Source organism: Limulus polyphemus, unplaced genomic scaffold, assembly GCF_000517525.1.
Source record: "Limulus polyphemus unplaced genomic scaffold, Limulus_polyphemus-2.1.2 Scaffold2732, whole genome shotgun sequence".
Taxonomy (NCBI): domain Eukaryota; kingdom Metazoa; phylum Arthropoda; class Merostomata; order Xiphosura; family Limulidae; genus Limulus; species Limulus polyphemus.
The window spans coordinates 124,994-147,670 of record NW_013668342.1 but is presented as its reverse complement, the minus strand read 5'-3'; the positions used below and the strand labels follow the sequence as shown (position 1 = coordinate 147,670).

Genomic DNA, 22,677 nt, shown 5'->3' with positions numbered 1-22,677 from the left:
ATGGAAAGTAATGTAGGAGTTAAAATCATAAATAATATTCAACCTTAAACTGGTACACAATTAAAAACATTTTATTTGAGCCTATATATGGCCTTCAACATGTAGAGTCGTCAACGTTTTGAAGGCCATAGATAAGCCTAAATAAAATGTTTTTAATTGTGTACCAGTTTAAGGTTGAATATTATTTATGATTTTAACTCCTACATTACTTTCCATTTTAAGATTGCAGCTAAATGAATGCTGACAATCAAAAAATCATTTCCCACATGGGAAATGTAATAATTGCCATTTAAGTGTATTTGTTTTGTTTTGAAATTTTAGTAAGAACAAGGTATAAAATGTGTGTAAAATAATAATCTAAGATGGTTGGATTTTCCAGAGACTTCACAATAAAATTAAAAAGGGGCATTGTTGTAAGCTGTAGATGTGATGATGTAATTTGTTAGTTGACAGTTATTCTCAATTTTTTTTAAACTACACATCCAACCCAAATTTCAAGAAACTTTCTGCAGCCAATCTCAGAAAATTTTAGAAGTGTGATACATATGGCAATGTTGTTTCATAGTTGCTGTGTTGGGTTAATGGTCTTGAAAATGGGTGACACATGATGCATAATGTAGAGCACACTGCAGGCAATGTTTCCAGTCATGTTGCTTTCACAGTAAGTCAACTGATATGCATCTTCCACCCTACCATTATCTATATAAAATATGCTGTAATTTTAACAATACATTCAGTGCAAGTTCTCTGACCATTTATTAAAATGTTTGTTAATTTATAGGTAGCATTTTATAAGGTATCATTTAGTTTGCATTATACTTTTACTCTTTTGCAACATTTATAACAATATTATCTAACCTCAAGCATTTTTGAAATCCAACTCAAATTGCTTTGCCGTTCACCAGTTGAGAAACACTGAGTATTAAGGCATAGTACTCCCAGTAAGTTCTAAGGATGTAATGTCAATTTTTTTTCTTTTGTCTAGTATATTGGTGCTAGATTATAAATACAAGATAGCTTTCAAGTGTTGAGTGATTTTCAAAATTGAGAGTTGAATCAGTGAGTGTGTTAGCTATCACAGTTACTTTGTAAAAGTAAGTTGATGATATTTACTTTAGTTAACATCATTTTTAATCTAAGTTGGCCCACAGAAAAATTATGAAAATAGTCAGGTATTTAAAATTTTAAGTATGTAGAAACATAAATGAAGGAAATAAAGTAATGTATCATAATTAGGTGGACTGGCCACTGAAATATTTATACGAGGTAATTTAAAAATAACCTACCAGTGAAAGAACAATGTTACTACAATAATTTGACTTACTGTGGAAACAACTACCAGTATATTCAAACATGACATATATATGCTAATTTCATTGAAAGAATTAATGATTGTTTTCGTTTGTAAAGTTAATGCTTTGTAATCAGTAGTTTCGTTTCTTCCTAGTTGACTCCAATACCATTCAAATGTTTTTCTTCTTGTATATGGACCCAAATGTTAGTTTTCCTCTGAAGAATGAAGCAGTTATTGCATTTAGTTCCCCAGCTTCAGTTCCTGATATTAACAATGACGTGTACTCTTTCGACGTTGGGAAAGAACATACTTTTTCTGTATCTGAGGTGAGTAATAATGGCACACAACTCGGAAATTTAATAATCTTGCACTAACAAATAAAGCTGCCCCCCCAGTGGCACAGCGGTATGTCCGTGGACTTACAACGCTAGAAACCAGGTTTCGATACCCGTGGTGGGCAGAGCACAGATAGCCCATTGTGTAGCTTTGTGCATAACTTCAAACAAATAAAGCGAGAAAGTAATTTAAAGTTTGTTTTTTTGTATTAACAGTTTTTTAGATGTTCGAGTTGTTTGTTGTTAACCACAAAGCAATTGAAAGGGGTATCGAAACTCAGCTTTTAGTGCTGATTCACTGTAAGACAGGTGTATGAACATCAGTATTTGTTCATTATACTACATTTTGAACAACATAGGTCATTACTGCTAGTGTCTCTAGCCAGCTACATTCAAATACATACACTCTTAACAATATTGTTGCTGCTATACTACATTAAAAAATTAATTCTATCATATGAGCTTGATTACAACAAAGAAAGTACACTTTTTTGATATTGTTGCTGCTAATTTATATCTAAGTAAATAAAATTCAATGATATTGTTGCTGCTAAATTATATCTAAGTAAATAAACTTCAATGATATTGTTGCTGCTGATTTATATCTAAGTAAATAAACTTAAATGATATTGTTGCTGCTAAATTATATCGAAGTAAATAAACTTCAATGATATTGTTGCTGCTAAATTATAGCTAAGTAAATAAACTTCAGTGATGATGTTGCTGCTAATTCATATCAAAGTAAATATAATGATGTTCTCTGCTACTAGAAAAAATGCAACTGTTTCTGAGTAATTTGATTATGCTAATTTTAAAAATCATGTTGACAATTACTGATCACCTCTAATTTTCAAGTTATGATTGACTTATTCAAAATATTCTTATATATCATAAAAATAACTTTTCTTTAATAACTTTATTTGTTCATTGAAAGTTGCATTTAAGAATGTATAGTCTGCATGCTTTGAAAAACGTCTATCATGTTCACAGCATGAGCATCAGAAATTGATGGCTTAGTTTTCAAATTGTGCAATAATACAGCTTTCATACTAACTTTAGATGGGTCAATAAAAATTCACCATTATTGAGGATGATGTTCAGTACCTAGTTTTTCCATTAGTGCACCAACATTTGTACAGAAACATAAAATATCTTACATGCTGTAGTGAGAAGCAAGACTTTGACGATGACTTTGGTAAATCAAAACTCTTGTTCCTGAAGCTAATAAATACCATTGCTGTAAAAGAGAGCCAAGAAGTTCCCCATTCTGTTTTGATAGAGACAAGTCATGAATCAGATAATCTAGCTCTTCTTGTGAGACAGTTTAAGTTGAGGTACTACAGGAGTAGAATTAATAAATGAAGAAAATGAATATGATTCCTTGTCTTCTTTGCATGATAACTCTTCTGCTTCCCATTCACTGGTGAATGTGGGACTGGAAGATATATCCCCATGAGGTACTGGTTTCATTGCAGGTGCAATATCTGGATATTTAATGTAGTGTTTAGTTTTACCTGAATATCTAGAAGCATTTGTCATGCACAGTTAGTTAGATTATCTTTTGGCTCACACCATATCATGGGAAATACAAATAGCATACTTGCTCTTTTTATTCAGCCACTGTGTCAAGCCAGATGTGCAAACAGTACAACACAAATGTAGAGCCCAATGTTTTTTTTTTGGTCATCAATTTTACACCAAAAATAGTGGTAGTAAGCTACCTTTATTTTATTTGTGATGTTTTTCCTTCATGAAACTGTAATATATTTTCCACAAATGTAGCAGAAACTGTTAGGGTGATTTTTGAACTTTCAGATTTTACTTGAACTGGAAGCAGTCGGCATTTCAAATCATTTTCCAAAAAATATAAAAGAATTTATGTTTACAGAACTAGAGTTTAAAATATAAAAAAAAGCCAAGTTTTGCAGAATTTGATTATATTGCAGACTTTGTTTTGACTGGACTGATGTGAAGTGACCAACTGAGTGAGTGAGAGGCAAATGAGAGAGAGGCTACTTAATCCACCCCTGTTATCTTCAGTTGAGGGACTTCTCAAATGTTCTAGCAAATTGAGCATGTGAGAGTTTTGTGATTCCCCAGCTAAACAGTTGAGCATGGGAATGAAGCAAAAGTGGTGCAATTATATCGAGAACAAATAGCATATATGAACAGTATAATTGAAATTTTACACCAGTACACTCAATGTTTGAAATTATCAAAAATGTACATCATTTACACATTAAACTGTCCAAGTAAACTTAATTTCACAGCATAAATTTATTGAGCTGAGTTAATTGCATGGTATTTCACATAGTCTGATAAAATATTGGGATAATACAACAACTCAATCTATAGGCAATGGGCAAATTCTGACTACATTTTTGAAATTGGCACCATCAGATTACCCCAAATCACTTGAGTTTTCTCCATTAGCAAATTTTTTGTTGTACTTTGAATTGGAAATATAAATATGGAGATGTTTATTCAAATAAAATGCAAAATATTGATAATTAATGTAACAAGTACAGTTCTGGTAATTTTACTGCAGAAACTGAAGGATGTTTTTGATTATATTAATATCTTTAGTAAGTAACATTAGCATACTCACTTTAGTGTATCTAAGTAAGTATAAATAGTTACAGAAGGTAATATTTTTTTATTACACTATACATATTTAATTTATGTGTGTAAGTAAAGCAGTGGCCCCAAGTTAGTTTCCACATTGGGAAACTTCAGGCTGACCATAAAACTAAAGGCTGTGCCTGATCCTAATCGGGAATAAATCATTACTCAATTCCAATTTTGCTTAGCTTTGCAATATCTGATCATAGTGTTGGCCACAAGTGCTAAGTACTTGGGGCACAGGACGTTTTCCTCTCTTAATGAAGGGATTGTGGGGATTAGCTCCTGAAGAAAAGTATAATATCTATAATAAAGTAACCTAGTGATAGCTTACTTCTTGATTTATGTATTAATTAATTCAAAGTTGGAGGCAAGTTTAAAAAATTTATCATATCTCAATATGTTTCAGAATTAAAGAGTCAAGTTGCAACGCTAACTTGGAGCCCCTCAGGAAAGTTAAAAATTGGTGCCTATAGTGTGAGCTACAAATCCAGGCTTTTGAGTGCCTGATGTGGCCCAAAGGTCTTTTGTTGGAGACTATCAGTATATTTAATTATAAAAATAAGTTAATTAAATGAATGTATATACAGTTCAGTAAAAAACAGTAGTCTTGTTATGCAGTAATGTGTAGATAAATGTTTTATTTGTTTAGATAAAAAAAATATTTGGCATATATCTTAACATAAATGTTTAATAAAGAAGTAAACTTATTTAAAGATTAAAATTTAATCCAGCAACTAAATCCACCATTTTAGACTTGTACCTCATTTAATCAAAGTGTTTCTGTTTCACAGAGTATCTCACACATGTTACCACCCCCCTATGTCACTAACTGTACTGACTATGATGAAATGGGAAAGGCACCTTTTCGGGGTGGCTTACTAACACAACAGGTAAGACATGATGTATAAGTCTTATGTAAATATCAAATCTTTAAGTTTTAAGTTTACCAGTAAAATTTAAAGGAATTTCAGTACAAAGCACCTGTTTAACAAAATAACAAAATAATTTCATCCATGTGAAAGTAGAGTATAGATATTTTATATACTGTTTCTTTCAGTATTTGAAGAAAATGCATCTCACTGTATCATTAGACTCTTAGTTTTTCCTAGATTTAAACATTAACTTAAAGTTTATTGTATTATCTCAATTTATATATGTTAGTTATACCTCAGAACATTAGTAATTGCATGGTAAAGCACAAATGATAATACATGAACCTACTTCCACTAATCCAGTAATGTATACGTTTACCACTGAACACCTACTTTCTATTTTTTCTCTTCATTTGAAAATGCACATCATAAAGTCAATGAAACCAAATTATTACATAAGGAAGATAACAAGTTGCTCAATCTCATGTCAGTATCATATAGGATGGGAGAAGATCGAGACTACTGAATTATATTGAGTGTATGACCTATACCTTTTAAAAACTATAAATACTGTAAGGCCTATATTAAACTCTACAACTTGAGTCCAAATTAAGATTCATGTTGACAGGAGCATTAGAAAAATATTGACTAGACCTAAAACTATCAAGATTATTTAGTTTACACATATTACCACTACTGCTGTTCCATGTGGTAAATCTTTCTACACTAATTCAGCCATGTTACTACCAAATCTAGGTCCAGAATTTAGCTTGCCAGTTCTAAATATTGTCCAATTGACAAATCATTGAACTATAATGGGAAAGTACCATGGGATATCAGACACAGTTTGAAATCATTTCCTGATTGAATGGGTGGAATGATGAACAAAAAGCTACTCATTACTCATTATGCTTTTCATTTAAAGGTACTAGCTTTAGCAGCATTGCATAACCTTCAAGCCAAGCAATAACAGTTGTCAAACATTGGTAGCTGTTTTATCCAACTGATTCAGAGTTATATACCAGAAGGAATTATTCAGCGCAACGTTTTAAAGTAGGCTGTGAAAAAAAGATAAGTTCTTAGCCAAACTTTTGGAATATTTAGAGTCGTGCCCGACTATCTTGCATGGATGCTCCATTTGAAATGATGGATTCATTGGCAAATGAAAAATTTATAGATGTCATAGCAGATGAGGATATGAGAATTAGATTGAAGCATAGTGTACAACTTTAAAGGAAACTGTCAAGTTGATGATGGAACTTGAGTTAATTAATGTTGCAAATAAGCAACTAAAAGCACCATCTAAAAGTTACAAGATCATAAAATTGAGTAGAGTTATAAATTCAACTCCCTCTGATGATAGTCTAGAAGAACTGAAAGTATTACTTAGACAATCTGTAACACGAAATGGATGAAATAAACAACAAGGCAATAGATATTTCAAGGGTAACTTGAAAGGACATATTCTTCAAGGTAAAATCCCTTATGAAATAAGAACCTTTCCCAAAGAACATTAGAAAGAGGGAAGTGTAATAATTTTGGGAAACATGGCCATTACAGCTGAGACTACAAAGAATCAACAGCTGCTCTTTGGCCATAAAGAGAGAGAACCCAACAAGATTAAAGAAAAAAATGGAACAGCAATGATCTAACAAGAGATCAAGAAAACAGGAATTAACTGGTTTTTGGACAAAGCTCAACTGGAAATCCCCCATCTGCCCTAAATACAATGAGAAGTTTATAATTTGAAGACCATCCCAAGTTCATAGGTTTGTTAAAGGAAAATCTTGCAGTGTGTTGTTTGACATCTGTTCTATGGTTAAAAGTGTATGATTCAGTTGTATAATAAAAAATGGAAAATTGCTTCCAGAGGTGAAGAAAGAAAATGAAATCAATTTCAACAAGAGGAAGCTGGAAGGCACCCTTACTGGAGAAAACTTCTATACATCTCGTGCTGTGTAGTTGATTGACATCAAAGAAGAGTGCATGTTGGGAACTAACTTTGTGCAGACATGGATGCAAGGTTAGGCTCGCTTCAAATAGTTTCACAATCAATGAACAGGAAATCCCTCTACACTACATAAAAATTATTACACTAGAGGATGAACTTTCAGTGATGAAAGAGAGAATAGTAATTGTATCATCAAGAAGTGAAATACTCAAACCAAAGGTTATTGGGAATAAATCTTCACCTAATGACTGGTACGTAGTGAAACCAAACACTCCAGCATAGCTTGGAGGATTGATGGTTAGAAGAGCTTTCATGGGTCTGAAGAATCATTGAATTATATATGAATTTACCAAGGAAAGACTTAAATTAACTTGTGATCAAATGAAAAGTCTTCAAGATGTTGATAAGACAAGTTTCGGTTAAGCTGACATGATACGGCTGTGTAATCCCTACAACAAGAAAGGATGAACTACAAAGTAAAGCACGTTTTGGGAAGGACAATATGTCATACTGACAGAATCAATGATGTAGTTTGCAGAATTCAAAAGTACAAACTAAAGGTCAGCTGTCATGTTCATCTTTGGAACTATGCTGGTCATGTGTAATTTCAGGGTAGAATTTTCTTGTGGAAAGTCAACCTGCTGAAGAGTCCAGCATCCGTGTTGAAACAATTTCCATAAGCAGGAGACAGCACATGACGATAAGGGACAATAGGTCACCCTCCATCTGCATATCGTATCCATCAGAGAAGAAACCCACCAAAAATACTTGTTGAATGTATGGTTTAGTGTACTGTTATATTTGTGTGTTAGGACTGTTCAAGGGACTTCAGAATCAAGGAAGGTGACAGTGTTGTAAGCCAGATTTTTACTTCTTAATTTAGACATTTACTGTAGGAAGCTAATGAGGATGATGATGCAATCTTCTAGAAAGTTTGTGGAGTATGCATATTTAATGGTACATTGCAAGTATGAGTTATCAGTGAATGAGAGGTTAGTGAAGTAAAGTTTGAGTAAGCAGTGTAATATTCAGTTCAATGGAAAAAATGTTATTCATTCTGTATTTGAAGTGAGAGTTATCGCATCTACTCTACTATTCAGTTACTCTATTAATTAGTCATGTAATTCCATAATTAAGTTGATAGTGAATTAGTCTTGAATATATTCATTTTGAAATTTATGTTGAAAAGTTTATGTGTGTGAAAATAGGCCTATAAATGAATTTAGCTGTGGCAAACCTTTATTGAAGAAGTACATTAATTTCTTATTATTATATGTACCGGATTTGACATTATATAAACAATAGATCATGTTACAATGGTATTAAAAGTTAACAAAGCCTAGAAAACAAATAGTGATAATAATGTTATGTATCTGCTTGTTTGATAATTTCCCGTAAAAATTCTTTCCGAGAAACTTCAGCGATACAAGTCCTTTCTTAATTAAAACGGGTTTCTTCTTTCTCGTTACAAACTTTGTAATACACTTAATTCCCACAGTCACTTTAAACTTAACTACTTTTATAAGCACACCCTATAATTCACAGCGATTCACACACTTTACTTATGGAGCCTACTGCTTGCTTGACTCAATTATTTCTCTTCACTCTATGTCTGGCTTATATACTAAAAATGCTGGGACATTCTTGAGGTTGCCCGCTAAGTCACGATCCTTCTAGAAACTCCAGTGCGCATGCTCCCCGCGTTGCATGACTTCCGCTGTCGTAACAATAAAATAAAAACAAAAAATTGCTAAAAAGTCTCTAAATAATATCAGGTAAAGAGTGGTCTACTCTAGCCTTTTTTCTTTGTAATCATTTTAGCAGCACATTTCAAATTATTTTATTTTAATACAATATTTGGAAAATAACATATTTTTATGTGGATAAGTAATAAAGCTTTTAGGCTAAACTAACGGAAGATACAAATCTATAGTAATGCACAGATCAGTGTTGGTTCATTGTGAAACGTTATTACTGTTGTGTTGTATGATGTGTTTCAGTCTTCTTGTGGTGTTATAATGTTATTCTGAATTCATTCTTTGTTCAGAATGTTTACAGGTTTCACATAAAACCATTAAGTTGATCTTGTTACCTTTGTTGATCTCTGAACTAGATGTGTTTCTAATCACGGAAACATTACTTAATATGACTTGTCATGTAAAGCAGCAGTGTCTTGTCTCTGATGGCTGTGTAGGTGATGTTTAGAGTCTATGGACCCTTATACATTGTAATGCGAATGACCAATCATTTTGTTAGTGCATGTTTCTCTGGGCAAATGCAAGATTTCTTGTATAATAAGGAACCTTGGATTTAGTCAGACTGGAATTTTGTCATCAGTCAGTCAGTCTAATCTGGAACTTTGTTATCAAACAGTCTCTCCAGTCTGAAGCTTGTTCTTCATTTAACTGTTTTGGTACAACATCTCATTAGAATGTGCCTATTAGTTTTTATTTTGTGTTCAGTTTCATTACTTCAGATAACTAGCATATATGCATAAGATACAAATAATGTTTTGAAAGGTGTCACTTTTTATTTTACACATTTCAGTTATGGATGTACTATCACTGATATGCTACAATATGAATTGGTGTACAGCCCATAGGCATAGGAGGTGGGGGGGGGCAAAAACTCCATACATATGTATAACTTTTATATTTGCAAGTTGATTATGCCTTTTCAGAAAATATATTACCCATATGTCACCTGATGATGACAAAACCATGTTGAAACGTTGTACATTTGCTGTTATATTAAAGTTTTTCTTCATTACCCATTCAAGCCATCTTCAGCCATTATTAGTCTCAAAGTGGGTTCCTTGTCATCGAAAATAAAATAGATGACTGACTTTAGAGCACTGGTAGAAATGGAGGATGTTGATATAATGGGAATAACTGAAACATGGTTAAACGTAGATGATTTTGGTGACAGAAATTTCTTTGAAATACAGGGTTACAGGCTATTTATTAGGGATAGAGAGGAGGAGGAGTGGCTTTATATGCAAAATGTGAGTTACATCCTGTTGAAGTTGAGGATATCGAAGATAGAGCAAAGATATTGGATCTATTTGGGTTTCTATCAGTGGATATAAAGGAAAAAGGCTTTTAGTGGGGATTTGTTACAGATCTCCAAATGATACTGATGAAATTAGTGAGAAACTTTACAATGAGGTTAAGATTTCAGCTGTTAATGAAGTCATAATTATGGGTGATTTTAAGTTCAAGCATATACTATAGATTGAGAAAAGCTAGTCAAACCATGAGGGAGAAAGGTTTTTAGAAACCGTTCAGGATAGCTTTCTTCACCAATTAGTCAAGTAACCTACTAGAAGCAATGCTATTTTAGACTTATTGTTAATTTCAAATATATAAATAATTGTGAGGGTGGAAATTGGGGAAAATCTGGGTGCGAGTGATCATTGCTCTATTAGGTTCGATGTTTTGCTGCATATGGAGGTAAGGAATAATAATATTTTGGTTACAAATTTCAAAAAAGCAAATTTTAAGGGATGCAACAAGAATTATCTGTTGTGAAATGGGCAGCTGAGTTATTTGGAGACACTGATCAGATGTGAAAATGTTTTAAATATTCAAGGTAAACATATTCCTTATAGAACGAAAAGGGTGGCTGCAAGTAAAAAACCACATGAAATTAAAGAAAAGCATCATAAATTTAAGAAATTAAAAATGACTGTTATGACAGGAGACTTAGAAGAATATAGAAGATCAAAAAAGTTGGTAAAACAGGAAATTAGGACATCAAAAAGGTTGTAATGAAAAAAGGTTGGCTGAAAATGTAAAAATTTAACAGTAAGGATTTCTTTAAATCAATTAAGGGTAAACAAAATGTTAGAATAGGGGTAGGACCCTAAGGGATATAAAGAAAGTCTCATATCTTATAATAATGAGATGGCTGGGTTATTAAATTTTGCTTTTTTCTTTGGTTTTACTAATAAAGATTTAAGCAGTATTCCACATCTTGAACAGCTGAAAGATGGAAAAAAGATCAAACAAGATGAATGCATTAATTCTGAGCTGGTTAAGATAATATTGAGAAGTTTAAAAAGAGATAAGGCTCCTGGGCCAAATAATATTTCCCCAAGGGATTTGAAGAAGGAGGTTAAAGATTGGATATGTGAGCCACTTACTACTATTTCTTGTCAGTCCTTGAATAGTGGGCAGATTGGAAGTTAGCTAATGTAATCCCTTTTTTCAAGGGAGGGGATAAATTTTGTCCCAGTAACTATAGACCCATTAGTCTTACATCAGGATGAGAAAAGTTTTGGAAGTCTGTTAAAAGATGCTTTGCAAAGTCATTTAACAAAGTTTAGAACTTTACTGGATACTCAACATGGTTTCACTAAGGGAAAATCTTGCCTTACAAGTATTTTAACATTCTTTGAAAAGGTTACTGCTTATGTAGATGAGGGTAAGGATGTAGATTTGGTGTATCTGGATTTTTATAAAGCATTTTACAAGGTGCCACATAAAAGGCTTGTAAAAAAATTAGCTCTATAGGTGTGAGGGATAAGTTAGCAAATTGGATATAAGAGTGGCTGGATGGAAGAAAGTAGAGGGTTGTTACAAATGGAGTTCAGTCAAACTGGATTAATGTCACAAGTGGGGTACCACAGGAATCAGTCTTAGGACCTTTACTCTTTTTGATTTACATCAATGACATAGATGAAAGAATAGTCAATAAATTACTTACATTTTCAGATGATATTATGGTCTTGGGTGTTGTTAGCTGTGAAGAGGATGCTGCTGATTTACAGAAGGATTTAAATCATTTAGTACTCGAGTAGGACAAATAAATGGCAGATGAATTTTAATTATAATAAATACAAGATAATGCATGTTGGTTATTATAATTTTAATTATATGTATAATTTGGATGGGAATAACCTTAATAGTGTTATGAAGGAAAGGGATCTTGGTGTAATAGTGGATCTGTCTCTAAAGCCATCCAAGCAGTGTGCTGTTGCTAGTAGTAAGGCAAATAGGATTTTAGGTTGTATCTACAGAAATATTGAATACAAGTTTAAAGAGACTATAATTTCATTGCACAGGTCACTGGTTAGGCCACATTTAGAATATTATGTTCAGTCTTGGGCTCCTTACTTTAGGAAAGACTTTGAATTGTTGGAAAGGGTTCAGAGAAGGGTTACTAGAATGGTGCCTGGGAGGGGGGGTTGTCATATGAGGAGAAGCTGAAATTTCTCAAATTGTTTTCTCTTGAAAAAAGGAGAGTTAGGGGGATCTGATTCGGGTGTTTAAGATTGTAAAAAGACACTTGCCTGAATGACTTGCATGCCAACAACCTTATAAAAACTCCCACCTAAAATTCATGTAAAAACATAAAAATCTGTGTTACTGCATTATAATTTTTCATGCAACTAAGCCCTCCATCAATAGGAGTGCAAAATAACTCCTTGCAAAAATCCCCATTCTTTGACGAGGCAATAAAGAAAGGTGCACCAAGAAGTGGAGAAGATTGGTGGGAACATGAACAGAGGTGAGTATCTATTGGAAATACATTTTCAATTAAGAAAAATGTTAACTTTTGAAATGGTCACTCACCTTCATACTCAGAGAGTTAAAATCCCATGATGAAATGGAAGAGGGACCAGTTCAACAATTACCTAAATAAGCTTCCTTTTGAAAGCATCTAAAGGAAGTCCATGTAGTGTAATGCCCAATGGCAGGGGCTACATAGGGGCACACCTGTTGGAGACCACATCCAGGGTATACTCTTTGCTTATGTATAGGAATAAAAGAGGCAAAAGGCCTGAAATGTGTTCCTAGGACAATTATTCGCATGCCAAAGCCTTCAGACAGCCAATGAGCATAATGAGGTTGGGGCTCATTAAGACCATACCGTGTGTGAACACCTCCTCAACTATCAGTTTCTACAGGTCAAAACCAGCTTATAAAGCTTTTTATTAAACTCTCTTCAATTTACTGCCTCTACAACATCTGAAGGCAACCCATTCAAAAGGCCAACCACCCTGTTAGAAAAATGAAACTGTCTTAGTTGAAGATGACTCCTATCTTGCCAAAATATATATTTGTGTCCCCTAGTCCTACTATTCTCACTGTTAAATATGAAAAAAGATGATGCATCAACATTATCAAACTGCGACCTCAAGAGGAAAATAGCTCTGTGTATGGAGGTGTCTATTGGAAATAAATTTTCAATTAAGAAAAAAATTTAACTTTTGGTTTTCTCTTCGGAAGGTTATGTATTCAGATGCAATGAGTTTTTATTCTGTTATTGTCATTGAAAGAGAACTCATGGTAGATGATTGAGTGAGTGTACCCATTGGCAGCTCTATCCTTGGTGATCCTCTGGAAATGGTCTTGACAGGACACTGCAGTTATACAATAGATTGATTTTTCAGCTTGCAGATCCCTGTCAGAAGCTATCAATTGGCCATTTTCCCACCAACATACTTCAAAAGACAATCATGGTGTTATGATCTTTGGCTTGGATTGCCTATGTTTCTGGATTCTGTAAACCAAATCATTGATCCTTTTCAGTAAAACATATAGCCATTCCTGACCCTTGCTTAACTCTTGTAGCAGGAATTGTAAGGCCTTATAATGCCACTATAATGAAAGTCTTACCAGCATTAAAATTATACAACATCTAGACACTTTCATGAATGTTTAGGCCTCTCTAGAATCCAGAAGAGTAATGAAACATAAAGAAAACTAGACTGCCTGTAAATATCAGACTGAGTGAGTTAATCATTGTCATGATATAAAAGACAGTTTAGATATAATTAATTAATTTCTTTTTGTGAGTGAATATTTTATTATTGTTTAGGGCCCTGCATGGCCAGGTGGTTAGGGCACTTGACTCACAATCTGATGGTTGCAGGTTCGAATCCTCGTCCCACCAAACATGCTTGCCCTTTCAGCCATGGGGACATTATAATGTGATGGTCAATCCCACTATTCGTTGGTAAAAGAGTAGCACAAAAGTTGGCTGTATGTGGTGATGACTAGCTGCCTTCCCTCTACTCTTACACTGCCAAATTAGGGATGGCTAGTGCAGATAGCCCTCGTGTAGCTTTGCGCAAAATTCAAAACAAACAATTATTGTTTAGTTTCGTTATAATAAGAGTTAAAGACAGACATTGTAGGAAGTTTTGTTAATAATTCATTGATGTTGAGACTATCGAATGTCCCATGCAATACATTAACGTCGAGAATATAGAAGTGATAAAGATATAAACAGAGTGAAACAAGCGGAAACAGCATACCGATAATAGCAGAAGAAAGTAATGTTACAAAAGGAAAAGTTAACTTCTGTAGAAGTGATAGTAAAAAAGAAGTTAAGAAAAATAATTGATGCTATCAAAGCATGGATTGAAAATAATTGAATCAGCCTGAGTGCACTTTGACAAAAGGGACAGAGGATCTTTAGAAGAAAGAAGACCAAACGATTATGTTAACTTGTGCCACAACTGTAACTTGTAAGTGAATCACACACAGAATACTAGTGTGATAGTAATAGAGAAGATAGTTTGGCTTGTAAACTGAAATTCTGAAGTATTTAATAGGCCTAAGTGGACTTTTATGATATGCCTGTAGTCTCTATAGTGTGAAGAATTTGTTGTACGTACGTTTAACTTTTTCTGAATATATATATATAATTTTGAAAACAAATGAAGTACATGCTGTTTATTCTTCATTGAATTTATCGCTAACATGTCACAGACATCTACTGAAGAAGAATCATAAGCCCAAAAACAACACAGTATATATATATTTATACTATTAATAAGTATAAATAAAAGCCTTTTTATTCTGACAATTATCGAAGAATTATATTATAAGTTCTGACAATACTTACACTAGACAGTGAGTCAGTTTGCTGTCGATCAGTTAGTGAGTGATTATTGCAAGTAAGTTAGGCATACATAAATTAGATTTGTCAGGAGGTACTACAAGTAAGTTAATTTGTGAGTTAGGTATAGCATTAGTTTGAAAATTTATTTTGAAATGTTTATGAAGTTAGGCCTATCATTGAATGTAGCCTGTGGCAAAAAAATTATTAAAGAAATATATTAATTCATTATTGTTATAAAGACTCATCTAGTCATTATATTTACTAAGTAATACACCAAACCTGCACAATGATAGATAATGTTTGCTTTGTGGAATAGGACCTGGCATACTCTGTTGGTTACGGCACTTGACTTGCAATCTGCTGGGTTTCAGATGGAAACCTATCATTTAGCATGCTTGTCCTTTCAGCTAAGTGTGTCTGTGTGTGGGTTATAATGCCAGGAAAGACTGTATGATAACTTGAAACAGTACTTAGATAGTGAGTTAAAAACCATATATAAGAAATAGAGAAATAAAAATAGCCTTCCACATCCACCTAAATGATAATACCACTATTGGCAATGAATGGTGTTGACTAGCTGCACTCCCTCTAGTTTATCACTTCAAAAGTAGATGGCTCCCGGGGAGTTTGCACAAAATTCCACAAACAAACTTTTGTGGAACTTTTAATATTTCAAAACCTCCACAACTAGACAACACTTCGATTTACAATACACAGAGGAAACAGAGGAAGATAATAAATTCCCATTCCTTGACATGATAGTTACAAAGACACATAACTCATATATCACAGGGTTTACAGGAACTCACAAATACTGTTAAATATTTTGAAGATAAATCAAATTGCCCCATCAATGTAAAAACAAAGTTCACAAGTTACATAGACTCCAGAAAGAACAAATTTCACACAGAGATACTAAGAAAAAGGAAGAAAAATACATCACTACAACCCTACATAACAATGGATACCATGAACACTTGATAAAACAAAATAAAATAAATAAACATAAAAAATAATCATGAAGAAAATTATAAACACACAGCTATATTCTTCTATATCACAGTTCTCTCTGAAAGCATACAGAGGATATGCAAATAGCCTAAAGTCAGAACAGTATTCAGAAGCAATAATATTTGCAGTTAGTTCACTGTAAATGTCAAAACACCCTATGGGGAGTTAAAAGATCCTATTGAACATGCTTTGTGAATGCATATTCCAATATAATGAAGTGACAAAAAGTAAGAATTATGGAGGAGACATTCAGGTTTTATAAACTGTTATATCAGCAATAGGCTGCAGATCAGCAGGCAAAATGTAGAATATAAACTATTTAGTATGTGTGCAGTGATAAAAAATTAACTAATTAGTAATTTGAGTTAGGTGATTGTCTAGGCTACTAAATATGACAAGATTTATATTTGATCACCACAAATTTACAGTAAATACTATAAACTTGAATATTATTACCACTGTTGTAAACATTCAGATATTAGTTTTATTTTACACTCAGTATTTTATACTGCCTGAATTCCATCTGGTTATTACTACAAAGTTAAGGATATGCATTGTAGAGTTAACATCTGATTATAACTCAGTCAAATACTTTTAGGCCTGGTGGTTAGGGTGCTTGACTTGTAATCTGAGAGTCACAGGTTTAAATCCCCATCATCAAAAATGCTCGCCCTTTCAGCCATGGGGCATCATAATGTGATGGCCAATCCTACTATTCATTGGTAAAAAAGTAGCCCAAGAGTTGGTAATGGGTAGTGTTAACTAGCTACCTTCCCTCTGGTCTATCACTGCTAAATTATGGACAGCTAGTGTAGATAGCTATTGTGTAGCTTTGCAGAAAATTCAAATCTAACCTAAATACTTTTATGTTGAAAGAAAATGAAAGCTACTATAATCACCTATTTTCAAAATCTTCATTTTATCATAACTTTACTTTCTGCAGTCTGCCATGTCTTTATGTGTGCAATTTCCTTTCTATCATAACTTTTTTTTTATGTTCTAGACCTGTTTCACGGAGTGTGTTGCCAACTTAACTTTTGAGATGTGTGGTTGTATGTATGATGACTATCCTTATTTATATGAATTACCTGGACCAGTTCGTCGCTGTCAGCAGTCTGTGGAAGAAGGAGGTATTTTATACGTTTGATAATTCTATATTTTATTTAACAAATTATTTGAGAATGTTGTTTTAAATATATATATTATATATTCATTATGTATAGGGAACAGGGAATGATACAGTTATATCAATAATTATATTAAACAGTTATTTAAATAAACATATTTAATTTTTGATAACTTTTCAAAAAGTAAAATGAACTTTGCAGAAAGATAATATGAACATCTACTTGAAGAGAAATGGATCTTGTTCAACTTATTCAAAAACTGTATACCTTTATAAATACTACTTTTAATGGGAGATATTTTTGTCTGCTTTTCTAAAAACTAATATTCTAGTTAATATAAAATGTATTTGCTATAAATCATTTCATGGAACAAAGTAAAAATTTATCTTGCATTTGCAGTGATCCCCATAAGGTGTTGCATCAGTTATATATGTTTTTATTATTTATGTCTTATATACTTTACAATGAAGCATTAAGTTCATTTTCTTTATATTGAATCCTAACATACTTCAAGCTATTAATTGTATACTCATAGGAATTTGAAATATTAATGTCCAGAAAACATTAAAATTATGTGTTTAATTTGTTTAACACATGTCACAGTAAAAGACAGTTAATTAAGTACTATTTATAATGAAATTTAAGATTTATAGTAATTGTTTTTAATGATCTTCAGTTGCAAATTATATTAATGCAAAATAAAAGATATATATAAAACTATGTATTTAAAGACATATAGAGAAGTTATGTTGGTCATTAAATACTTCTAACTTAGCTAGCTCATGATACTGTACTTAAATAAAATATAAAATTAAGTCTATAAAATTGTGTATAGTATTTGTTTATATAAAGAGCATGCAACTTGTGGTTAGGACATCCAACTTGCACCCTGTGGATTGCAGGTTTGAATCCCCATCACCAAACATTTTTGCCCTTTCAGCTGTGGAGGCATTATAATGTGACACTTAATCCCACTATTTGTTGGTAAAAGAGTAGCCCAAGAGTTGGTAATGTTTACAAGCTGCTCTTTCAAAAGATCACACAACAACAATGCCAGAAAACTATATAAACACATTCAATCCATAATATCTTACAAAATAATTTGTTATTCATTCACCATGTGTTTTGAGTACAGACTAATCATGACACTATTGACAAGCTAGACTAAACAGTTTTCTCATTTTTTATGAGGTTAGGGGAAAGATGTATACTCAAAACATTACATAGCTGTATAATAAGTGTTGATCAAATGCAAAACATAACAAAAAATAATGAATAAAATGTAAATCACTCAACAAAACAATATCCTTCAAATTTGTCACATGAAAGACAAATTTAAATGTTACTATGACATGAAAATATGTTATCTTCAACTTGATCTGATGTACCTTAGAGCAACAAAATAGGTTTACATAACAAGGGGAGATTCTAAGTGATATTTTTAGGTAGTAATTCTTGGTTCTCTGTAACAGAATTCATGAAAAAGAAATGAAGGGTCTGGACAAAATTGGATAAAATTACAATCAACATTCTTTATTATTCATCAACACAGTGACCATCTGTCATATCTAGCAAGTAAAAACAGTGTGTGTGTGTACTAGCTTGATATGACAGATAGTCGCTTTCTCTCCACACTGTCTTGGTTGAGTTTCTGTTCCAGACTGACTACCATAAATTGATTAGTGAAATGGTAACATTTGATTTGTCAAAAGCAACTAGCACTATCCATGTGAATGGTCAATCTTATTCAAACATAAGGGAGGTTGTAACCTCAGGATATCTTCTAATCTTTTCTAAACTTGTGCACAAGTATTGCAGCCATACTGCCCATGTGCAAACCTGGTGTTATCTCAAGGGTATGACAAAGAAAAAAAGTAGCTTGAGTGAAAGCAATTTAGTGTCTTTCTTGACCATATGTTATATGATAATTGCACATACCTGAAATAGCTGACTAATTTCTAAAATTTTTATATTAAAACAGAAATGTAGAAAATGCATAGTATGTGTATATACATCCCTTCTTTACTTTTGGCATGTTCTCAAGCCAACATCTAAAGTTAAAATTTAAAACCTATAACATCTGTATACTTGTGTTAGTCAAAAAGTAATGTAATTTTCTCTCACCCTGTGAACAGTTATGTGCAACACAGACACCATAACCATTTAACAAAGAATGTGATAGTGTCACAATTGAAAAATGCTAATTAATAATAGTATACCACATAATAATTACATTGAAGTGCCATTGTACATAGGTGCTGACGATATTCAACTTTACTATATAATAGATTATTAAAATTGTTCATCAAATATACATTTGCAACACATAATGAAAGCCCTTTAATAAAGATCATAATAAAAAATGTAATAAACCCTGAAAATCTCTAAGAATAACATACAATTTAACTAAAATTCAAAAGAATAGAAAAATTCTAAATTACATTTTAATGTAGAACACAGTGCAAACTCTTAAATAATCAAAAACAGCAAATATTTATTAACCTTTTAGCGATGAAATAATTATGATGAGAAATCAAATTAACAAAGCACAAGAAAAATCAATAAAACACTCAAATACAATGTGTATAAGAAATGAGCCCTCTAATATGGATAATGTAATTACAACTGTAATATATTACAAAATAAAAATCTTAAATAAAATGACCTTTCTAAAACTAAATCAGAATACAAAATAAACTTGTTACACTATATATGCAACACAAAAAGAATTCAAAGCATACTAAAATCTGCAGACTATGCAAGAAAACGAACCTCTTCAAAAGAAAGAACACAAAATAATACTTAAAACATGCACAAAAAGAAAAATGGAATAAACCCTGTAAACATACCACAGTTATCCATCTAAACTAATACAGAACCTGGGCATACTTTCTGACAATCACTACTGGAAAAGAAAAAGTACTCTCTGAAGTCTGTATAAGACCATCCTTTAACATTTGCTGTATCTAAATACTGGTTACACCCCTAGTGCACCAGAGAAACATGCAGTTTAATCAGACATGCATCACTTATATCTATATGGTGTTGGGTTACTATTGTTTGACCCAACTGAATGTATGGTGCCACAGATGCAATGGAATAGTCAACCAAAAAGTTACTGAATTACTAAAACCGCAGTGAGTCTAGATTGTTTGGATAATCCTCAACCACCATGATGTGTTGGCAACAGCTTACTCAGTTATGGAAAGAGTTTGATGGATGGAAACATAGCATTACCACTAGCCTCGGTTACTTCTATTTTGCTCACCTTACCTATGACTATTCCAGTGGGAAGCTGTATAATATATCACCTATAATAGATATTATCATAATACTTCATCCATCTTCCATCAGATAACTGTTATGAGCTGTTGGTGCTTGTATTTTCGACAGGAAAACGGTACATTTCATGCATGGACTTTATTATGACTGTTGTAGACTTTTCATCTGTATCAAACCGCGAAACATCACTTCTGTACATTAGGTTGATGTGACTTATCTGGAGCAGGGTGCATCACTTGTTGTTGGCTCTTCTTTAGCTGATGAACCATTTCCTTCCCATACAGTGTAATAGTATTGCACTACTGGCATAATGGGTGATTGGTTAATTTTTAGCTGGATTTGAGCTTGACAAAATGTTTCACTAAGATGGGACATTCTGAGGTACACCCACTACAGACTTCTTCCTTTTTGTGATTGGTTGAAAGTTACCACTTTATACCTCATCACAACAGAAACTGCCTTGGTAATGGTGGTAGTATCTATCACAACAAGATGCTATTTCATTATCTCTCACTGTGTAACCCTTCAATAACGGTATACTCAAAATCTGCTAAAGCCATTGCAGGTTAAACTTCTTCATGTACAATAGCACAGGTCATGCTTATTTGGCCAAATTCTCTGTAGTATTCCACCTCTTAGCTTGTTGGATTGCACTTTTTCTCACTGGGTGAAACCTTTGGTTTCATTCAGTAATGACTGTCTCACAATCCCAGAGTGGTGTTTCACTCAACTGCTTTAGTGTAGCCTGAGGCCATACCATCCAGACTCAAAGCCAGTTTTTGTACAAACTTGCACTGGAAATCAGATCTTTCATGCAGTTGGATACCTGAAGTGTTTTAGTAAATGGTCCAAATATTCTTTCACTGTATCTTAAATGGAGGAGGCAACATCTTTTTCACCTCACTCGTGGGGAGCTGTGGTCATGGCCAAAACTTTTCTCTTGTGTGTATTCTGACCATTACTTAACTGTGATGATCTTGATTTCACAGGTACAGCATTGCAGGGACGTTCAGGGGCTGTGTCTTTCTGATAAGTATTTGGTCCCTAGTCAGGGCAACACAGCAAAAAGTTGTCATTAGCTTCTCGTCCATGAGCTCTGTGTGACACCAAGCTTCTTCCTGATCTAGCAGTATTAATCCTGGCTTAGAGGGGCTCACCACTACCCATGGTTCAAAATCTTTACAATTTTGTACCAACTATCCCACCTGTAAATGAAACACCTCTGATTGGTAAACGTTGTCTACCAACATTGTGTTCAGTCTGCCCTGATCATTTTCAGGTGACTATGATCAGTGATGTGGTTGGGTTAGTCTGACTTCAAAAGCCTCTGAGTCCTATATAGACTATCTCATTTGTTCTTGGACTAACCAGATGCCACACCATGCTTCTGTTGCACCAAAATCAGGGGAAGAGTGTTAATGGTAATTTTTGATGCATCAGACATTGATGGCTCTCCTTTGTAAGTCATTGGCTTCATGGATCTTCATAATATTAGCAAAAGTACTATATCCAGGAAAGAACTTTACTTAATCTCAATAACCCTCTCAATTAACCATCTTTCTTCAGTGACAAACACTTCCTCTTGGTTGTAAGTCATCTGAGTAATGGAAAATACCATATCCTTAAGAATGAAACCTTTTCAGACTTAAATAATACAGGAGCAGGTGTAAAGGGCAATACTTGCTTCAGAAGAAATAAGAAATTCCACAAAAATCTATCCCGTGGTCACTGCAGTGCTTCCTATTCACTATGTGTATTTTCAGGTCAAACAGTTTTGCCTTAGAATGATTAGATAGGTCCTCAGAATAATGGAAGATTCAAACAAGATATTTATTATGAAATAACTGAGTTCCTGAGAAGGAAATGAAAAGACTGTATACAGCTCTACAAAAATACAGTAAAAAATCTTTATTACTTAAAACACAAATACAGTGTATGTATGTATGTGATTATAAAATAGATGTTTGCATTTACTGGATAACAAATACTTTCTTTTCAAACTGTCTTGGTTGAGATCCTTTCCAGACTGACTAAACCTCGTATGACTTTGTTATATATAGTAATGTCAGATATAGAGAAACTGTGAGCTTCCATTCAAACACAAGTGAGATTGTAACTTGACTAATTTATAGAAATTTTATAGTGAAACAAGTAAATAGAAAACATATCATATGCCTGCATAACACAAATGTACATATATATATGTATATACAGGAACGTCGAGAGCCAGCACAGGCCCCGATGTAAACATCCTCGCTCGGACCCCCTTTCTCTCTCTCTCTCTTTTTTAACATTTTCAAGAATTTATTAAAAAGAAGATCCTAAA

The 22,677-nt window shown here is 33.1% G+C and overlaps 1 protein-coding gene across 3 annotated transcripts in view; it reads left to right on the top strand.

Moving 5' to 3' along the window:
* LOC111087842 (amiloride-sensitive sodium channel subunit alpha-like) overlaps nucleotides 1-22,677 on the top strand; it is a 50,157-nt gene that overhangs the window by 11,028 nt on the left and 16,452 nt on the right. Inside the window, exons 1-4 of one of the 3 annotated variants that reach the window (XM_022395959.1) lie at nucleotides 156-661; nucleotides 1,448-1,620; nucleotides 5,046-5,144; nucleotides 16,946-17,072. In XM_022395959.1, the coding sequence (XP_022251667.1) occupies nucleotides 1,468-1,620; nucleotides 5,046-5,144; nucleotides 16,946-17,072 (379 nt within the window). In that variant the 5' untranslated portion in view covers nucleotides 156-661; nucleotides 1,448-1,467. Of the gene's footprint in view, nucleotides 1-155; nucleotides 662-1,447; nucleotides 1,621-5,045; nucleotides 5,145-16,945; nucleotides 17,073-22,677 lie in introns of those variants that run through there. The other 2 variants (XM_022395958.1, XM_022395957.1) reach the window with 2 other exon arrangements.